Genomic DNA, 16,327 nt, shown 5'->3' with positions numbered 1-16,327 from the left:
GCAAATTAAAACAATGAGGTAACATTTTCATTGAACCAATTAAAAAAATTTTTGTTCCAAGTGCTTGGCTAGAGTTAGGCGACAAAAGTATTTAATATAGCTATTGGAAGTGTCTGGTGGTTCTATCCTATGGAAACCATTATCAGTATGTATTAAGAACCTTAAAATGCTTTATGCATAGTGACCTAGTAATTTCAGCCATAGGATTCAATTCAAAACCAATACTCTGCAATTCAGACATTTTCAGACATTTCATTATGAAGATGTTCACCAAGGTGGTGTTTTTAAGGGCAACAAATATGAAAAAAATCTAGAATTACCAAGTAAATAAGGATGCGTCTGTAAGAATGGAAAACGGAGCAGATAGAAATGCTTACAAATAATCTGTAATGCTCATGAAAACATGTTAAACAAGTTAAAAGCTACATATGAAATGATATGATCAATATGTATATGTGTGTATAGAAAGTACAGAAAAAAGACTGGAAGGAAATATATCAAAATGTTAATTTCAGTTGTCTGTGGATGGTGAGATCAAAGGTGATTTTTATTTTCTTTATATTTCTCCGCATCTCACAAATCTCACATTCATTAGATTACTTTTATATTAGCTGCAGTTATTTTTTAGGTTTTCAAAATCCTTACATTTTTTAGATATGTCATGACATATTTATAGTTGAAATATAATTGAAATATAATGACATCTTGGGTTCGTTTCCAAATGACCCAGTGGTGGAGGGGTGGCAAAAAGTGGTGAAGTTACAGGTGAAACCAGAGTGGTCATTTGTTAGTGATCATCGCAGCTGGGCAATGGGTACACGAGAGCTCATCATACTATTCTCTCTAGTTTTGTATGTGTTAGAAATTCTCCATGATAAAAGAGTATTTCTTTGAATGCTGCCAAGAGCTTTAAAGAAAAATAAAAGAAAAAAGGAGACCCGATCAACCAAGGCAAAATCAAGGTCAAAGTGCAGCTGGACCGTGAAGCTCAGGCCTTCACCCAGGGCCTGCCATTTTCAAAAGCCCCTTGGTGGAAGCCCTGCCTCTCTAGCCCTGAGCCACAGCAAGCCTGGCATTTCCTGCAGCTCAACACACCCTCATCCAGGGGCTCTGGCTCTCTTCACCCAAGTTAAACACTAGGACATTTCCTCAGCTGTACAAATATCTTAGCTTTAAAACAATTCACCTGGAAAACACGGGGGTTTTTTTCAGCCCTAGGACACAGACATGCAAGATTATATGAATTTCAAAGGCCACTCACTCTTTCTGGCTGGAGTTTCCTAATGTGGAAGAGACAAGACGGAACAGGAGACATTCAGCCATTCGAGACAACAAAACAGAAATCGGCACAAAGCTCCGTGTTTTGATTGTGGGAACTGCCATCCAGAGGAAAACTCGGGAGCTATCAAAACAACCCTGAACCTGGCCGCCTTGAAGGACACATTAAAAGGAGGGAAAGCCCTAGACTGTGAACGGGCTGGTACCCCTCCACTCTGCTGCTCTTCCCGGGCTTTGCCAGGGGACACCCACAGGGGCAGGCGCCTGGGACACCCATCTGAATCAGTTCTCCAACTCAACTCTGGATCACAGCTCTCCAAGGCATCTCCTCTGACAAACCCCCAGCTCAGGCCTCTGACTGCGGTGCCCCTCCTCAACTTCCACAGCACCCCACACTTCCTGGGGGAGACAGAGGTGCATGGGTGTATCATTCTGGGCTTTAACTGCAAATTTCCTCCAACTAGATTCTGAGTTACATCAAAGCCAATAATTCGATCACAGAAAAATCTACAGAACATTCTGGCACAGGCTCAATAAATATTTGAATGAACAGATTAATAATGCAATAAATAAATCAGATCCAAGGAGGTCCACAAATGAGTTTCAGAGGTTCTATGAACCCCTAAAACTGTGCATAAGATTGAATGCATGCTTATGGGTGTGCCTTCCTCTGGGGAGGGTCCATAGCATTTACTAGCATATGAAGTGATCACAACTCCCCCCAAATTATCTTAAATTTCTTGGATGAGTATATGGACCTGGCTTTGAGATGCCAGTGATTTTTCAGAAGTCACCTTATATTCTAGAGTGGGTTTTTATTTTGTTTTGGGAAAATAAGCACACTTGGGGACCAATGGAAAATAATATCTTTCAACTCAGTGAGATTTAAGAGGGGAAGATCCTTGAAACATCAACCAACTCTAGCAAAAATTACAAATGGAAACAAACTACCACTCTAACATAATATTTTTCCTCTTTGAATGGGTAACACGGTCACCTCCATGGAGAGGAACATGTGTTTGAGGGTCTGCCATCCGTTAATTGAGGAGATACTCTTTCTCTGAATGCTGTATTGTATTATTTAGTTTTCTTTTTAACTGTGCACATAATTACCTATTCCTAATAAGTAAGTAAGTAGGAAGAACATACCCCTTTCCAGCATGTGAAACATTGTAAAAATCTGAATGGAAAGACAAAGCATTTGGAAAGTAACTTTGGATTTAGTTTTTCCTTGGGAGCTGTGAGGAGAAATGGGAAGTAGAACCATAACAGTAAATCCAGGGCAGGTTCTGCCATAAGCAAATGTTCAAAACACAGGGGAGTATAATGGACAAAAAAGAATAATTTGACAACTGGAAAAAAAAAATCACAGAGGGTTGTGGCTATTTCTTTAGCATACAAAAGTATTATTACAGTAAGATGGGCAAAAATGTGAATATATTTAATAAGTAGTCATGATTAACTGGATGCAATTGCAAAAACTTCCCATTTGGAGATCATCGGCAATTATTCTAAACATCGTCTTCTGTAGATGTGCTTCTTAGCCAAAAACATTTCCACCAGTAAATATGACACCACCTGACCTACTTATGTTTATATTTATATACGGTATGTGTGTGTGTGAGTTGATATATACATGGATTTTCTGCTTTTCAAATATCATCTACCCTTCAGGATGATGTAAAGTCCTTTGGGGATTTGAGGTAATGATGCAGGAATTATAAATTCCTCCCCCCTGCCAGGCAAATTTACACTGAATTGCTCACACACTTGCAGAAAGTGAGGGTGTTGGTTTTAGCCAAATCCAAGGGCCCTAAAGTACCAGGATTTGGGGATTAAAAAAAAAAATTTCAAGGATTTGAGAGGCACAGAGGCTCTGAGTTAGAAAGGATTTCAGAGATGACCCAATCCAATCTTGCTAATGTGAGTCCAACTCTCCAACAGGCAGGCAGGCTCAGCTTAATTAAGTCTGACAAACACAACTCTATGAAACATCACAGTCTTCTGTTAAGAGACTTAACTGCCTACATTTATTCCTCATATCTAGCTGAAACTTTACTCCTAAAAACGTCATCCTGTCCCCAAAACAAATAACAAACAAAAAATTAAGACTAAACCTTCTACCCCATAACTGCCTGGATGTTCAGATGGGGTATCTGAATATATTGCTCATCTCCTCTCTGAGAGTTCTCTTCTCCAGGCTGGACTTCCCTAAGTATTTCTTTTGAGAATCTCATCGTATGTCATTCAGATCCTATGCAATCCTGGAGCCCTTCCTCTGGACACACTGCAGTTTTTCAACATCCATCTCTAAATATTACCCCCTAGAACTAAGTCAACTCTACAAATAATGGCATCATGCTGTTAGAGACAAAATCAATTATACACTTAGCCATTGCCCCTACAACCCTGTTAACAAAAGCAAATCCTGCTTTGGTGGCCATTATCCATTCTCAGGGAAGAATCTCTGTTGTTAAGTCTGTACCAATGATGCTCAAGGGGTGACATGTGACCCATTTCTGGCCAATAAAATAAAAGGGGAAGTCTACCCTAATGAAAGAACAGAGTACCTAGAAGAAAGCTACTTTTCTCTCCTTTCTCTTCCCGTTTTGAATACTGGCATGTGAAGATGTGATGGTGGCCGGAACAGAAGCAGTCATCTTGTGACCAAGATGAACCAGCAGTTGAGGAAGGCAAAAATGGAAGAATGGAGAGGACTGAGTCCCTCCTGGATTACTGAGTCACTAAACCAGACTTGGTGCTCTTTGTAAAACAAAAAAAATCTAAACATCTTAATGGTTTAAGCCACCACTGGTCAAATATTGTTCCTTGAAGCTGAAAGACCTCTTGACAACAGAAAAGGCATAATGGAGTTATCACCTCTCTTGATTTGGACATTGTATTTCTAGAAATGTGGCCTTCACTTTTTTAAGAGCTGTATCACTGCTTAGAATCTGCCAAATATCTGGTCAATGCAAAACAAGCAAATAAATAAAATCCCATGGTTGGGGATCATGATCTCAAATGCTTACACAGACCATGCTGTTGATATAAATGTGTGAACCTGGCTAGATAACAGGGAGCAAAGGAGGGCTGGAGTGAACTTGAAAGTACATGCCCCATCCAAAGACATTAAAATTCAAGCATTTTAAATACTATGTTGGTGAAATAAAATACTGATGTATCTATGAGCCAGATTCAGCCAAGCAGTCCACCAGTTCATGACCCTTGCAAAAATTATTCTCAAGCTAGTTGGAAAACCACATCTCTCGGCTCCTGCGAGAGTATAAATTCTTCTTAAACCCTCCCATACAGTTTGTAGTTATGGGTCCATCATTTCCATCTTGAAAGACAGTTTTTAATTTTAATTCCATCATCCAACATCTTATAATCATTTTAGTGAAGACGTCCATAGTATTAACATCAAAATCTATTGTCCCTCTTGAATCTAAGCCTCTTCCCTAAACCAACTGGATTCACAACCATTACCCTGAAAGGTCAAAAAAATAAAAGCAAAAGAGTAAGAACATAAGGGTTCTTTAATCAAATACCTGCTGGGCTGCCAGATTCCCCAGGCTATTGCTGAGTTAAGTGTTGACAAAGCAAAAGTGAGAAATTATATATGTCCACGCCCTACAGCCCAAGCTGGGTGCAAACATATGGCCCAATTGGTGGAGTTATTTACTGCAAAGGCCACTGAGACATGACCTCTTACAGTCACCTTCAGACTGGGCACATTTAATCTTCAGTTTGCTAGGCTATAGCTCAGAGCAAGTCCAAAGAACTCAAAGGAAGCTCCTGGTTGTCCCAGTTGAGAAAATGGGAATCCTTCACAGTGGACTTTCCACTTGTACAGTTCTGTGGGATTCATCGCATTTCTTGCTGAGGATACCCTCGTTTCACCATATCGCCCTTCATCATTTCTTCGGGTACACTGGAGAAAAATTAAAACTACAAAATATAGACACAATAACAATATCATTCCTGTAACAAATATTTATTATGAGCCAAGCACTGAGATACATACTTTCTATCTGTTATCTCACTTAAATCTCACAATTCTATGAAGCAGGTATCATTATTGTCCCCATTTTAAAGATGAAGACTCTGAGGCTCAGAACCATTAAGGAACTACCACGATCACCCAGCTGGTAAGGGATGGAGCCTGAATTTAAACCCAGACACTCTAACTCAAGGTTAAACTCATTAACCATGCTATAATGATATTTTTTAAAAGAAAAACAGCCATGAGTCTACCACCCAAAGATAACCACTGCTCACATTTCGGTATGTTTCTTGCCAGTCTCTTCTTGAAGGTAATAACATTTTCAGAGCTAGAAAGGGCCTTAGAGACAATATCATCCCAAAACCTTATTTCATAGAAGGAAAGCCTAAGGTTCAAAGAGATAGAAGGGCCTTTCTCAATTCTCAACGTCACACTATTTGGAAATGGAATTTAGCTCCTCAGACTCTTTGTTCAAGGTTTTCTGGGGCCTTCTGATCCGAGCTGGATTGGAGTCGCTTCCTGAAGTACTGTGTTGAGAAAGATTTAAGGCCTGTGCATCTTACTACACTGATGGACAGTGACTGCATTGGGGTAGGGGTGGGGACTTGATAATATGGGTAAATGCAGTAACCACATTGTTTTTTCATGTGAAACCTTTGTAAGAGTGTTTATCAATAATACCTTAATAAAAAATTTAAAAAAAAAAGATTTAAGGCCTGTGGGCCCAAAAGAACAAAGAACTACTGCAGATTAATGATGGAAGCAGTGAGCATAGCAGCCAAGGAGCTGCGCACACATCTTGAATTTGCCACCAACTATGGAGAAGCCCCCATGGAGAGAAGAAGACTGCCTGGGAAAGGCCCTCTTCATAATGACCAGCTATGTTCTTCACCCAGATCAGGGCTCTCAACCACCAGTGCCTTCAGGACCAAGCCCACAACAATGAGTGAGGGGGGTGAGCTGAGAGTGTAGGAAGACCGCTGCCCCATCAAGTGCTGGGGGACCTCTTCTGCCCCAGCTGACTGTTGCCTCTGCGGAAGTGAGCCCAGTGCTACTTCTGAGTTTTTCAAAGAAGCATGAAATTTGGGTTTTTGAAAAATGCAACGTCTCCTAACTTTAAAATGTTGGCAACTAATTCAAATTTGAATCACAAAAGGTGAGTATAGGACAAACAAAACACACGAGTTAATAACAGTGTAATCACTCACTTTCATGACAGCTGTATCAGAAGCCACCAACTCCCTATTACAAAGCCAAGATTCGATTAGTCTTTCTCCTCTCCTTTTCTCTCTCTCCCTCTCCCTCCCTCTCTCTCTCCCTCTCTCTCCCCTGCCCCCGTCTACACTCTACCTACAGAAGATGAACATTTCCCCCTCCAAACTACCAGCCTAGCTACCAAGGGTCCAAATGATTACCAATGATCCCCAAGGGCCATTTGGAAAGTTAGTCATGCCTCTTGGGTGATGCCAGTCGCTCTCTGGTGACTTACATGAAGAAGAGTGGATGACTGCCTCATCAAAAAGGCTAAAGATAGGCCTCCCCACTCTCTCAGGAACTACCTGATGCCTCCACAGCAGGAGCTGAATGGGCTCCACCAACACTCTGATGTGCGTGTCTGCCCTTTCCATGAGCTTTCAGTGTTTAATGGGAAGGCCCATCACTCACATCCAAACACCAGAGCTACCAGGATACAAGAGCACCAAATTCCACCTCCTTCTGATGAGCTGCTTCTCAGCAGCACTGCATGGGCCTTTCGATAAGGAACCCCTCAATTTCTTTAGATCCCAGGGTGGTTAGTGATGATCCACCCACTAAAAAGGAGAGGAGACTTGGCACACACCAAGGAAATCAGTTGGCATTTAGGGAATGAACACTGCATGGAAAACACTGAACCACGGTGTGGTAAGTTCATCTGGAAATGCAGCAAGCTGGCACTGGAACCAAAAACCTGATTCATTCAAGCAAACGTTTACCAAGAAAAAAACGCAAAGGGCAGGATCAGCATAAAGTGGCAAAAATAACATGCCTGTGGACCAGAAATCAACCTTACTAAAGGTGGAGAAGTAGATGAACAGTTAAAATAATTGTGGTAAAACAGAATACTCTGCAGCCGCTTAAAATCATGTTTGAGAAGTCTACTTAATAAGGGAAAATTCCAAGAATATATCATCAAGTTTGAAAAAATAAAAGCAGGTTGTGAAATATAACTGGGTTAAAATCAGAGTGTACACAGTCAGTAGCCTTCTTCTTTTGCTCCTAAGACATAGGATTTACAGGTAAATCTTTAGATATTTTGAAATTCACATAGTAGTTCTTGGAAATAAGAAAAGGGAATCACAGAGGAAAAATAGAGAGGACTCCCTAAAAATAAATGAATCAAAAGATGGGAGTCTACAATTTCAAACAGGAATCAAAGCAACATGGTCCATGGTGCAGATGGACCCAATAGGAGCCATGCAAGCAGAGGTCCTAACATCTACCCAGGGGATAAGGGGAAAAAGTGGACACAGAACCATGCTGCTAGCTGTGAATAAGGCTGAAATATCTGCACTATCCACCATGAGTCACAGCCAAAAAGGATGCCCCTCTCTGTATCAAGGAGCCAAAATGAACTCACTCACGTGAGACTGGGACTTCAGTCTGCACCACAGGATATGTAGAACAGACAAGAGCTCTTAACTGAGGTACCGACATGAGCTCTGGTGTAAAAGCACACACCCTTACAGATGTAGGATAGAAGAAACCATAAAATTGCCTTGGAAAATAGGTTCACAGACAAAAATTAGGAAATATATGAGGACGTTCAGTGATAAGAGTCTACAAAATGGAAGAATTCACACCTGAAGAAACAAAGACACTAATCAGAGAAGGACTTATTTATAATGTTTTAAATTCTCAAAGGGACAGAGGAGGAATTTACATTCACAAAGTGAGAGTTTCTTTATAAAACAAAAAAAAAATGATAAAGGTATGAAAAGGGATCAATTATTTACCTTGGAAATAAAGTGAACCATTTAAAACTCATTTAAAACCACTTATATTAAAAATTCGACAGGCAAAAGAAAAAAGGCTGGTTAACTAGAAAATTAGAGCCATTAAGGAACCCTTCCCAAACACAGCACAAAGAAATAAAGAATTAAAAACAAGTACAATAAACAAAAACATATATACAGTACAATAATGAACTGATAACTAGCTATAGCTTAGAAAGAAAGAGACCCAAGTGTCAGTACTGGTTACTCCTGGTGATAGGATTTACAGAGAGACTTTTATTTTATTCTTTAAACTTTAATGTACTTTCTAAGTGCTCTATAGTGAAAAGACATTATTTTCATAAACTGTCTGAAAGAGGAATACTAATGATTTTGAATACATATATGCACACAAACACTCTTTTCAAATCTTCAAGGAACTTACCCTCTAGTAGAAGAGATGAGATATGTATAGAAATAACACAGAAAGCAAACCCCACACAGTAACCAACACGGAGAGAGGCAGCTAAAACCCATGCCTTGGTTTTCCCACATGGAACAGTGAGGAATAAGAGGGGAAAGGAGGAGGAGGTATCGACATGGAGCAGAGGCTCACTGATTTACTGGGGGCTGTTACTGCAACCAGACTGTGTGTCATTTAAATGGTATGAAAATGGCCCAACCAGGATAGTATTAGTGATTATCTACATCAAGCATTATTTTCACCTCTAAATTAATCACATTTCAAGACCACCCACTGACAGAAGCAAAATTAACACCACAAAAATCTGCCACTTAAAACATTTCAATTATTATAAAGCTTTGTTGCTTTTTCCAAGAGTCAAGCAGACTGAAGGAAAGGTAAAAATGGACGTGAGGGGAGAGGGGGTTGCAATTTACATGATCATCAAATAAGTACCATTTTTATCCAGAGGGGCACCACCATGTTACCGATTTAGAAGTGAAAGCAAACACAGGTTCTGTTCTGGGCTTTAGCAAATGAATGTCATCTTAGGGGGAGACGGAGAGGCCTTGTCAGTTGGGGGAGATTCAGACTGCGGCCATAACACCACTGGCACACCCTACCAAGCAAGGTGGAGTTTTAGGCAATGTCCCATGGCTGCTTCTTCAAAGCCAAACACACTGCACTTGGAGCTCAGCTCCAAAACAGGTGGTAAAGGCACCAGCCAACTAGATGTGTTACTAATAGAAAGAAAGGCTGTTAGCATCTCACACAGTCTCTTTCCTTTTTTAACACAGCCAGGTTTCTCAAATACCACCCTTTAACCCAGCATCCCTCAACATCACCTGCACATCCCACACATGGGGGTGGCGTACATCCCACCATCATCACCAGTGACTTATTTGATGCCCTGCCACTGAGACCAACTCCAAAAGCCCCAACAATAATGAGGTGTACCACTTCCCTTCCCCATTTTTGAGCCAATAGACCCTTTCAACCTCTCCCCTGTGTCCCCTCTTAGATCTCTAATCTTGGCATCTCTGCAGATGTCCTTTCTCATCTCCCTCTTACATTTCCTGCTTCCCTTTTTCTTCTTTACTCTTACTTAAGTGGTGTTATACTTTTGCCCAATTCCCATAAGGCATTTCATTCTGCAAGGGAGGAGCAGCTACTAGTCTAGGAGATCATAGCCTGCCATTCATAGTGGGCAGGGTCTCTGTACATCAACGGGGTGCTCAACTATGAGCCCATTCTCTGTTCCTGCTTCTTCGCATACAGTCAGATGGGTAAGTCAAGTAAGAACCTGAGCCATACACCTGTCAGATCAAACCTCCCAGCCTAAGCCTCAAGCCACCTTCTCCAATTCAGCTTTTACCAGATTTCTCCATTGATTGTGCCAGGCCCTACTCAATCCAGAAATTTCATTTTCAATATGACTACTGTCTTTGTACACTGCTCCTTCCTTCAGAAGGGAGGAAGGATCAGTGGTAATATTTAGATCCCAAAATCACACTCCAAAGCCCTGTGGAAAACTGCTGTTCTTCATGCCATTATCCTATAGTTGTTCACTCCTTACGCACAAGTCCCCCAGGCTCTGACTGCTGCCCCTGCCTATGGATCAGCCCTCTAAAACAAGACTGATTCCTTGATCCTCCTGAATATGAGATGACAGAGTTAAAGGACGGGCTCAATTTGGGGAATGTGAGATCAAACTCGGGAGTAGAAAAGCAGAGATGCAGCTCCATCACCCACTGCGTGGTCTAGGCCAAGTCATGAACTGCCCTGTGACTCAGTCACTTAATCTGAATGTTGCAGGATGCTCGGAGTAGACGCTGAGGCCCTTTCCAGTCCTGCAATGGCCCACACAGTGGTGGCGGGGGACAGCTCTTCCCTGCTTTTTTCATCCCAGAAAAGAGCCCCAGCACTGAGAGGTGGCTGGGAAAATGCTCCACCACACAATTCTCCTAGGCTGCAAACCACTGAAAATGAATGTTTAATAAGATACCGCATCGGTTGTGTACTTCTGCTGAATGTGCTGCAGCCCAGGAGACCTGGGAGAATTAATACGGTTCCCAAAGGAGCCAATGGGAATGGCTGAGGCACAGACAGAATCTGATTTGATGAATATCAAAGCATTCTGAGAGTGTCGGAAGGAAAGTGCTGTGACAAATGTCAACTCACTCCATTAGGATGTCCCCTGCTCTCTAAGGAACATGCTCCAGGAAGGTCTCAGGGCTGCGGGAACAATGGCACACATGTACACTCACCCTTTCCTCTCCTTCTTGACCCCGCCCCCGAGTCCTTCCCTGGGCATATGTGGAGAGACAGGTCACCCAGGCTCCATGTTCTTCTGATTCCTCACTTTGCTTCTCCCTTCCAGTCTTGCTGCATCCCTCCACTTCTGCAGAATTTTCAAACCAGTCCCTCCTGACATCTTCACTCAAATTTTCAAGTCTCTCTCCTCTTCGCCAAACCAACACTCCCAGCTGGTCCACAAAAGAGCCTCTCATTCTAAGCCAAGGATCTAGGCACACCTTCCTTCCTTCTGACATTCTCCACCTTTGCTACCAAAACCCATCCTTGGGAGCCCACCCCTCCAACTGAGGCCCTTGGAGCCCACCAGCTCCACTCAGGAACATGCAGGAAAATGCCAGGCCCCCCATGCTCTCCGTCTGCAGTCAATTCTCCTCCCCACTCACACCCACTCCCTTAGAGAAGCACCCTCCTGTGTGCCTCTAGACCAGGGCTTCTGAAACTTTCCATCCCTCTCCCCCTAATTGCAAAATGTCTCCAGAAGCATGACGTTTTTCTGCCCTTTTGTGCTTTACCTAAAAACTTTGCATTTTATTCCATAACATACCACATACCTACGTTTAATCTTTTTTGAAATAGTTTTGGTCGGTGGCCACGAGAGGGGGAAAAAAATGGACATGTTCCACAAAACGATCAGGTAAAATTGATCTTACAGACATACGAGCCATATTGCTTCAAGTGCCCCCAGGCGAGCCTCTGTGTACTCCCTGGAAATCTCCGAGCGTTCCACCACCCCATTACTCTCCTGCATTTTCCGAGTTCTTCTTAGCACATGCAAAGTGCCTCTGAGTACCAAGGCAAAAAGCATTTCCACGCATTTCTCGCCAGGCCATGTCCCTTTCAGATCAAGACAGATGCCAGAGGCTCCCGAAGACCTGCACTAGCCCCCATCCGATTGGCGCACTCGCAGGTCACTGCACCCCAGCCATCCCCCAGGCCTTACCTTGTCAGCCATGATCATGGATGCGCCCCCGTGGATGCCCAGGATGGGGATGAGAGTCTGTGAGGAAATAAAATCCAGCATCTGCGCCACGGCCTCCTGGTCGGTGTCGTCCCCAAACACTAGGCCATGGATGCGCGCTCCAGACATGAGGTCACACACATGCGTGATGAGGCTCTTGGGGTCAGTGCGGTTCATCAGCAGCGCTACCACGTTCACGTCCAGGGGCAGCCCAGCTGCCTGCTCTGGGCCCCACAGGTTTCGCAGTTCGCGCTCGGTGACGTCGTGGCTGTGACCCAGTAGCACCGCGACATTCAACGCAGGGGGACCCTTCTCCGCCGCCGCACCCTGCGCCGGACCGCGCCAGACCAGAAGGGCCGGCAGCACGAGCAAGGTCCAACAGCCCAGACTGCCCATAGTCGCCACTTACGGTCCCTGCAGGGTGGAGAGGGGAGCCAGGGCCGCAGTGAGGGAGGGTCCTGGGACAAAGGGATTGCTGACCCTGACCCCTACTCTAGCAGCCAAGGACACAGCCCACCCCCAAGTATACAGCTGCCGCTGGAGTCACTGATTCCATTCCCTTTCCCCGACGCCATCCACATCCCATCTCCAACTCAGTCCACAACTCCAATCCGAGCTAACTCTCCATCCCAGTCCCCAAGTCCATCCTCGCATCCAGCCTCACTCTCATCCTGTCTCCAGCCTCTTCTCCATGCCTGACCCTGCCCATACCTCCCTCCTCATCCCCCAAGTTAGCTGAGGACCACCGTCCCTAAGTGTAGGAGCACAGAGCAAACCCTCCACTCGGGGATCTCCCACCCTCGCTAGTGCAGATCAAGTTACCGACTCCGCCCCCTGCTTACAAGCAGCGAACTACAAACCAGCCATGGCGTGCGGAGGCGGCGCCGCGACCCCGCATCCCTGCTCGGCGCTAAACTAGCTGTCCCCGCCCCCTGGAACCCGCTGGACGCAACACAGACCTGGTTCCACTGGGCACACTACAGACCCCACTCCTTTCCTGCAACGTACACCCCAAAAGCAGGGAGTGAGGACGCTCACTTGTGCGCCCCAAGCTTCGGAGGACCCTGGGGGAATTTAAGGACGGCCCCACCTCACACCACGTCCCCCAGCGGGCCAGAGCGTGGGAGCTGGCAAAGGAACATGCGTGGAGAGAAAGGTGGGCTCCCAGGAAGCTCTCAGACTGCCATGAACTGCATAGCCCCTCCCCAGGCTTTCCACTTCGGGTCCTGGTACCAAATCTTAGCACACGTGGGCCGTGCGCGCACACTCTCACAGGCTCACAGGCACTTCTGCTCACGTCTGCAGACCCACTGTAGCGTGCAGACGGCCATCCGGAGTCCGCACGGGTCGACAGTGGATCCACACACATGTACCGCGCCAGGTGCACAGCACAGTCAAATACCAGCACAGTCGTGCACGCGCGCACAGGCACGAGACCCTCGGGCCGGGCGCTGCGGGAGCCAGGGGAAGTTGGGGAGAACTTGCGCTGGCCTCGACGCTCTTCCCATGAGCAGCGCTGAGCGCGGAGCCGCAGCGCCCCCTGGTGCTCCTCCCGCGCCTCGCTACCGCTGCTCCCTCTCCCGCTCTCCCTCTCTTCGCTGACCCTTCTCCAGCTCTCCCCACCGGTCGAGTCTTCCTCCTCCTGGGCCTGTCGAGCCCAGGTCTCCCGCTGGGACGTACCTGTAGCCGGAGAAGGTCGAGGATGCAGTGGGGCGCGCTGCGCGCACGAGCATCTCGGCCGCCTCAGCAGCCACCGGGTTTAGCGGGTTCCCGCATGCCGAGGCCCCCGCGCGTTCCCCTGGCTGTCCCGCGCTGTCCGCATCGCCCCCACGGGGGGCGGCTATCCCAGCCGGAGGCTCTGCAGCAGGGCTCTACCGGGGCGGAGAGGAGACGGAAAGGCAGGGTGAGCCCACGGGCGGGGGAAAGGCGGGGGGACAGTCTGCAGTCTGCAGTGCTCACAGCCCCTCCGTGCTCAGAGGGCTCGCCCGGAGAAGGGGAGCTGACGCTCGGTGTCTGAGACCCCCCCGCAGTGCAGGTCCTCAGACCCCGCGGGCGATATGGAGAGCTCGGCTACAGGGCGCACAGGAGGACCGACCCCCACGTTGGCCACCCACGATAATCTAACTGGGCTTCTCCGCCCTCACCCCCGACCACCTCCCCGGCGCCGGCGGCTGGGAGTTGTGCGGCCGAGAGCTGCTGAGCGAGGAGGGCAGGGAGAGAAAGAGGAGGGGATGGATAAGTGGGGGGAGGCTGGCTGAGTTTGCGATGAGCCGGCAGCAGGAAAGGGGGAGGGAAGGACGGGCTCCAGCGGTCCCGGATCCCCGAGGGAGGTGCGATCACTCCCACGCAGCGACCCTCTAGCAGTCCTGCTGCCCTCTCCCACCCAGGCCTCCCGCCGTCCTCTTCCCAAAGGGGGCAGCCCAGTCCCCGCGTCCCGCTCCAGCACTCACCGCAGCCTCTCTCCACATAGTTCTCAGCAGTGGCCGCTCCTGGTCATCTCCAGGGCTGATGGCTGCGGCCGCGACTCTCAGCGCTCCCCCGGCCCCATGCTCCGGCTAAGCCCTCGGCGTCTCCCTCCTAAGAGCCAGCGTTCGGCTTCCTGCCCCGCTCCGGACAGCAGACGCCGGGTCCTCTGCGCGCCCCCCGAGAGCCCTCTCCGCAGCCCAGGCTCAGGGCCGATGTGTGTGAGGGCGAGTGTGTGAGTGAGTGTGGGAGCGCGCGCGCGTGTGTGGCCGGGGATCCCCGCGGTCCCCGGCGGCGAGAGGCGCGGGCGGGGGAAGGCAGCTCCCTCTGGGCCCTTCGCGGCCAGGCCAGCTCAGCAAAGGGCGCTCAGCTCCCCACTGCGCGGCGGGGAGCCAAAGAGCCCCCGGCCACCCTGGTTCACAGCACCCGACAGAGCTGGGCTCCCGGGGAGCGCTTCTGCTGCGGTCGCCTCGGAGGAAGAGAAGGAAAGCAGGGGCGCCCCCACACCAACTTAGGGACTTGTTCTCAGTCGGCGAGACGCAGCAGCCCCCGCGAAAGCCGGAGAGGCTTGGGGCTCCGGCGGGCGAAAGCGCCTCCCGCCCGCGGCCGCCCGCCCTGGAGGTGGGCCGAGGCGGACCCCGCAGTCCCTCGGCGGCAGCGCGGAGCGCGGCCACCCGCTCCCCGAGCGCACGGCGGCGGCAAGGCCAGAAGAGGCGGCTGGCTGGCGACGGGGACGCCTGCGGAGGCGCGCGCCGCTGTCCGTGGTGCTGAAACCACGCTCTCCGCCCGCTCCCGGGCGTCTGGTGCGGCTGAAGAATCAATTATTCAGATCTCTGCTACCGCTTCCTCCTCCCCCAGTGCCTCGCGCCGGGTACAGCGATCCCCCCGCCACGCACAGGCGCGCCAACACACACACTCACACGCCACAGAATCTGCTCCAGCGCTTCTCCCTGTGCCTCGCCACCCCCGTTTGTGAACCCACTCCTCTGATCCCAGGGAGCCGGAATCCTAAAAGTAAAGACATATCTACATCCCCCAATTGCTTCCAAGTTATACCAAACAAAAGTCGCCTTGAGGCTGCCGCCTCTAAGCTACCAGCAGGGCTGAGGCAAAGAGCACAGGACTGCCTGGGTGTGTGGGGCCTGGCCAGCTTTTCTGGCAAGTAGACATGAAAAGCATCGTCAAGTGATGACCTTTGCCCCTTTTACACTCAACTGTCTCTTTCCTTCCAATCCTGGTCTCTGCTTTCCCCCTTCAGGTCTTGGAAGGAAAGAGACCTTAAAATGGTTAAAGGGGTTTTGCAGTCACTGCTCTAACCCTGCCTCCTCCACTTGTCAGCCTATGTCACCTTTAGCCTCATTTATTTTCCCTTTTCAATCACTAATCTGGAAAATGAGGACAGAAAAAAAGATCTATTTCTCAGGGTTATTTTGAAAAGAAAATTAAATAACCTTGGTAAACAAGCCAACAAGGTCCAGCACTTAGTAGGTGCCCAATAAACACAAGCTCCCTACAAGATGTCCTAAGAAGGAAGGGACTTCTTCCAAGAATGGAGATGTGGCCCCTGGAATGGAGACAGGAAAGGGGCACAGTTCCTGGAGACCTGTAGGTTTATTATTAAGCTGGTTGTTGTTTGGCGAGTTCTCCAGAGCTTTATTATCCTAAAGACAAAGGATGGGAGAAATACTGGAAGGTAAATGAAAAATGGAGGTTTGTGTGATATAAGGCAGAGAATAGGGGAGTGTTCGTTTATTGAGGCTGTAACTGGGCTGAGCTAGGTAGGTCCTTCCCTTGCGTGATAATCATTTCTTGGACTTTGGTATAGGACCCTAATTTGAAGACTTACAGGGAAGTGAGGCTGTTTTATTAAA

General features: G+C 47.6%; 1 protein-coding gene across 1 annotated transcript in view; it reads right to left on the bottom strand.

The window, feature by feature from the left end:
* The window catches only part of GRIN2A (glutamate ionotropic receptor NMDA type subunit 2A), a 356,641-nt gene extending 341,440 nt beyond the window's left edge, over window positions 1-15,201 (bottom strand). The window contains exons 1-3 of the mRNA XM_036931766.2: window positions 14,444-15,201; window positions 13,674-13,864; window positions 11,976-12,407 (exon numbers count right to left, since the gene is read on the bottom strand). Coding sequence (XP_036787661.2) covers window positions 11,976-12,389 — 414 coding nt within the window. The 5' untranslated portion in view covers window positions 12,390-12,407; window positions 13,674-13,864; window positions 14,444-15,201. The remainder of the gene's footprint in view (window positions 1-11,975; window positions 12,408-13,673; window positions 13,865-14,443) is intronic.
* Between the last annotated feature and the right edge of the window lie 1,126 nt (window positions 15,202-16,327).

The sequence above is a fragment of the Manis pentadactyla genome, chromosome 10 (assembly GCF_030020395.1).
Source record: "Manis pentadactyla isolate mManPen7 chromosome 10, mManPen7.hap1, whole genome shotgun sequence".
In the NCBI taxonomy this organism is placed as follows: Eukaryota; Metazoa; Chordata; class Mammalia; order Pholidota; family Manidae; genus Manis; species Manis pentadactyla.
The sequence above is the reverse complement of the archived record's forward strand: the minus strand, read 5'-3'. Positions and strand labels throughout refer to the sequence as shown.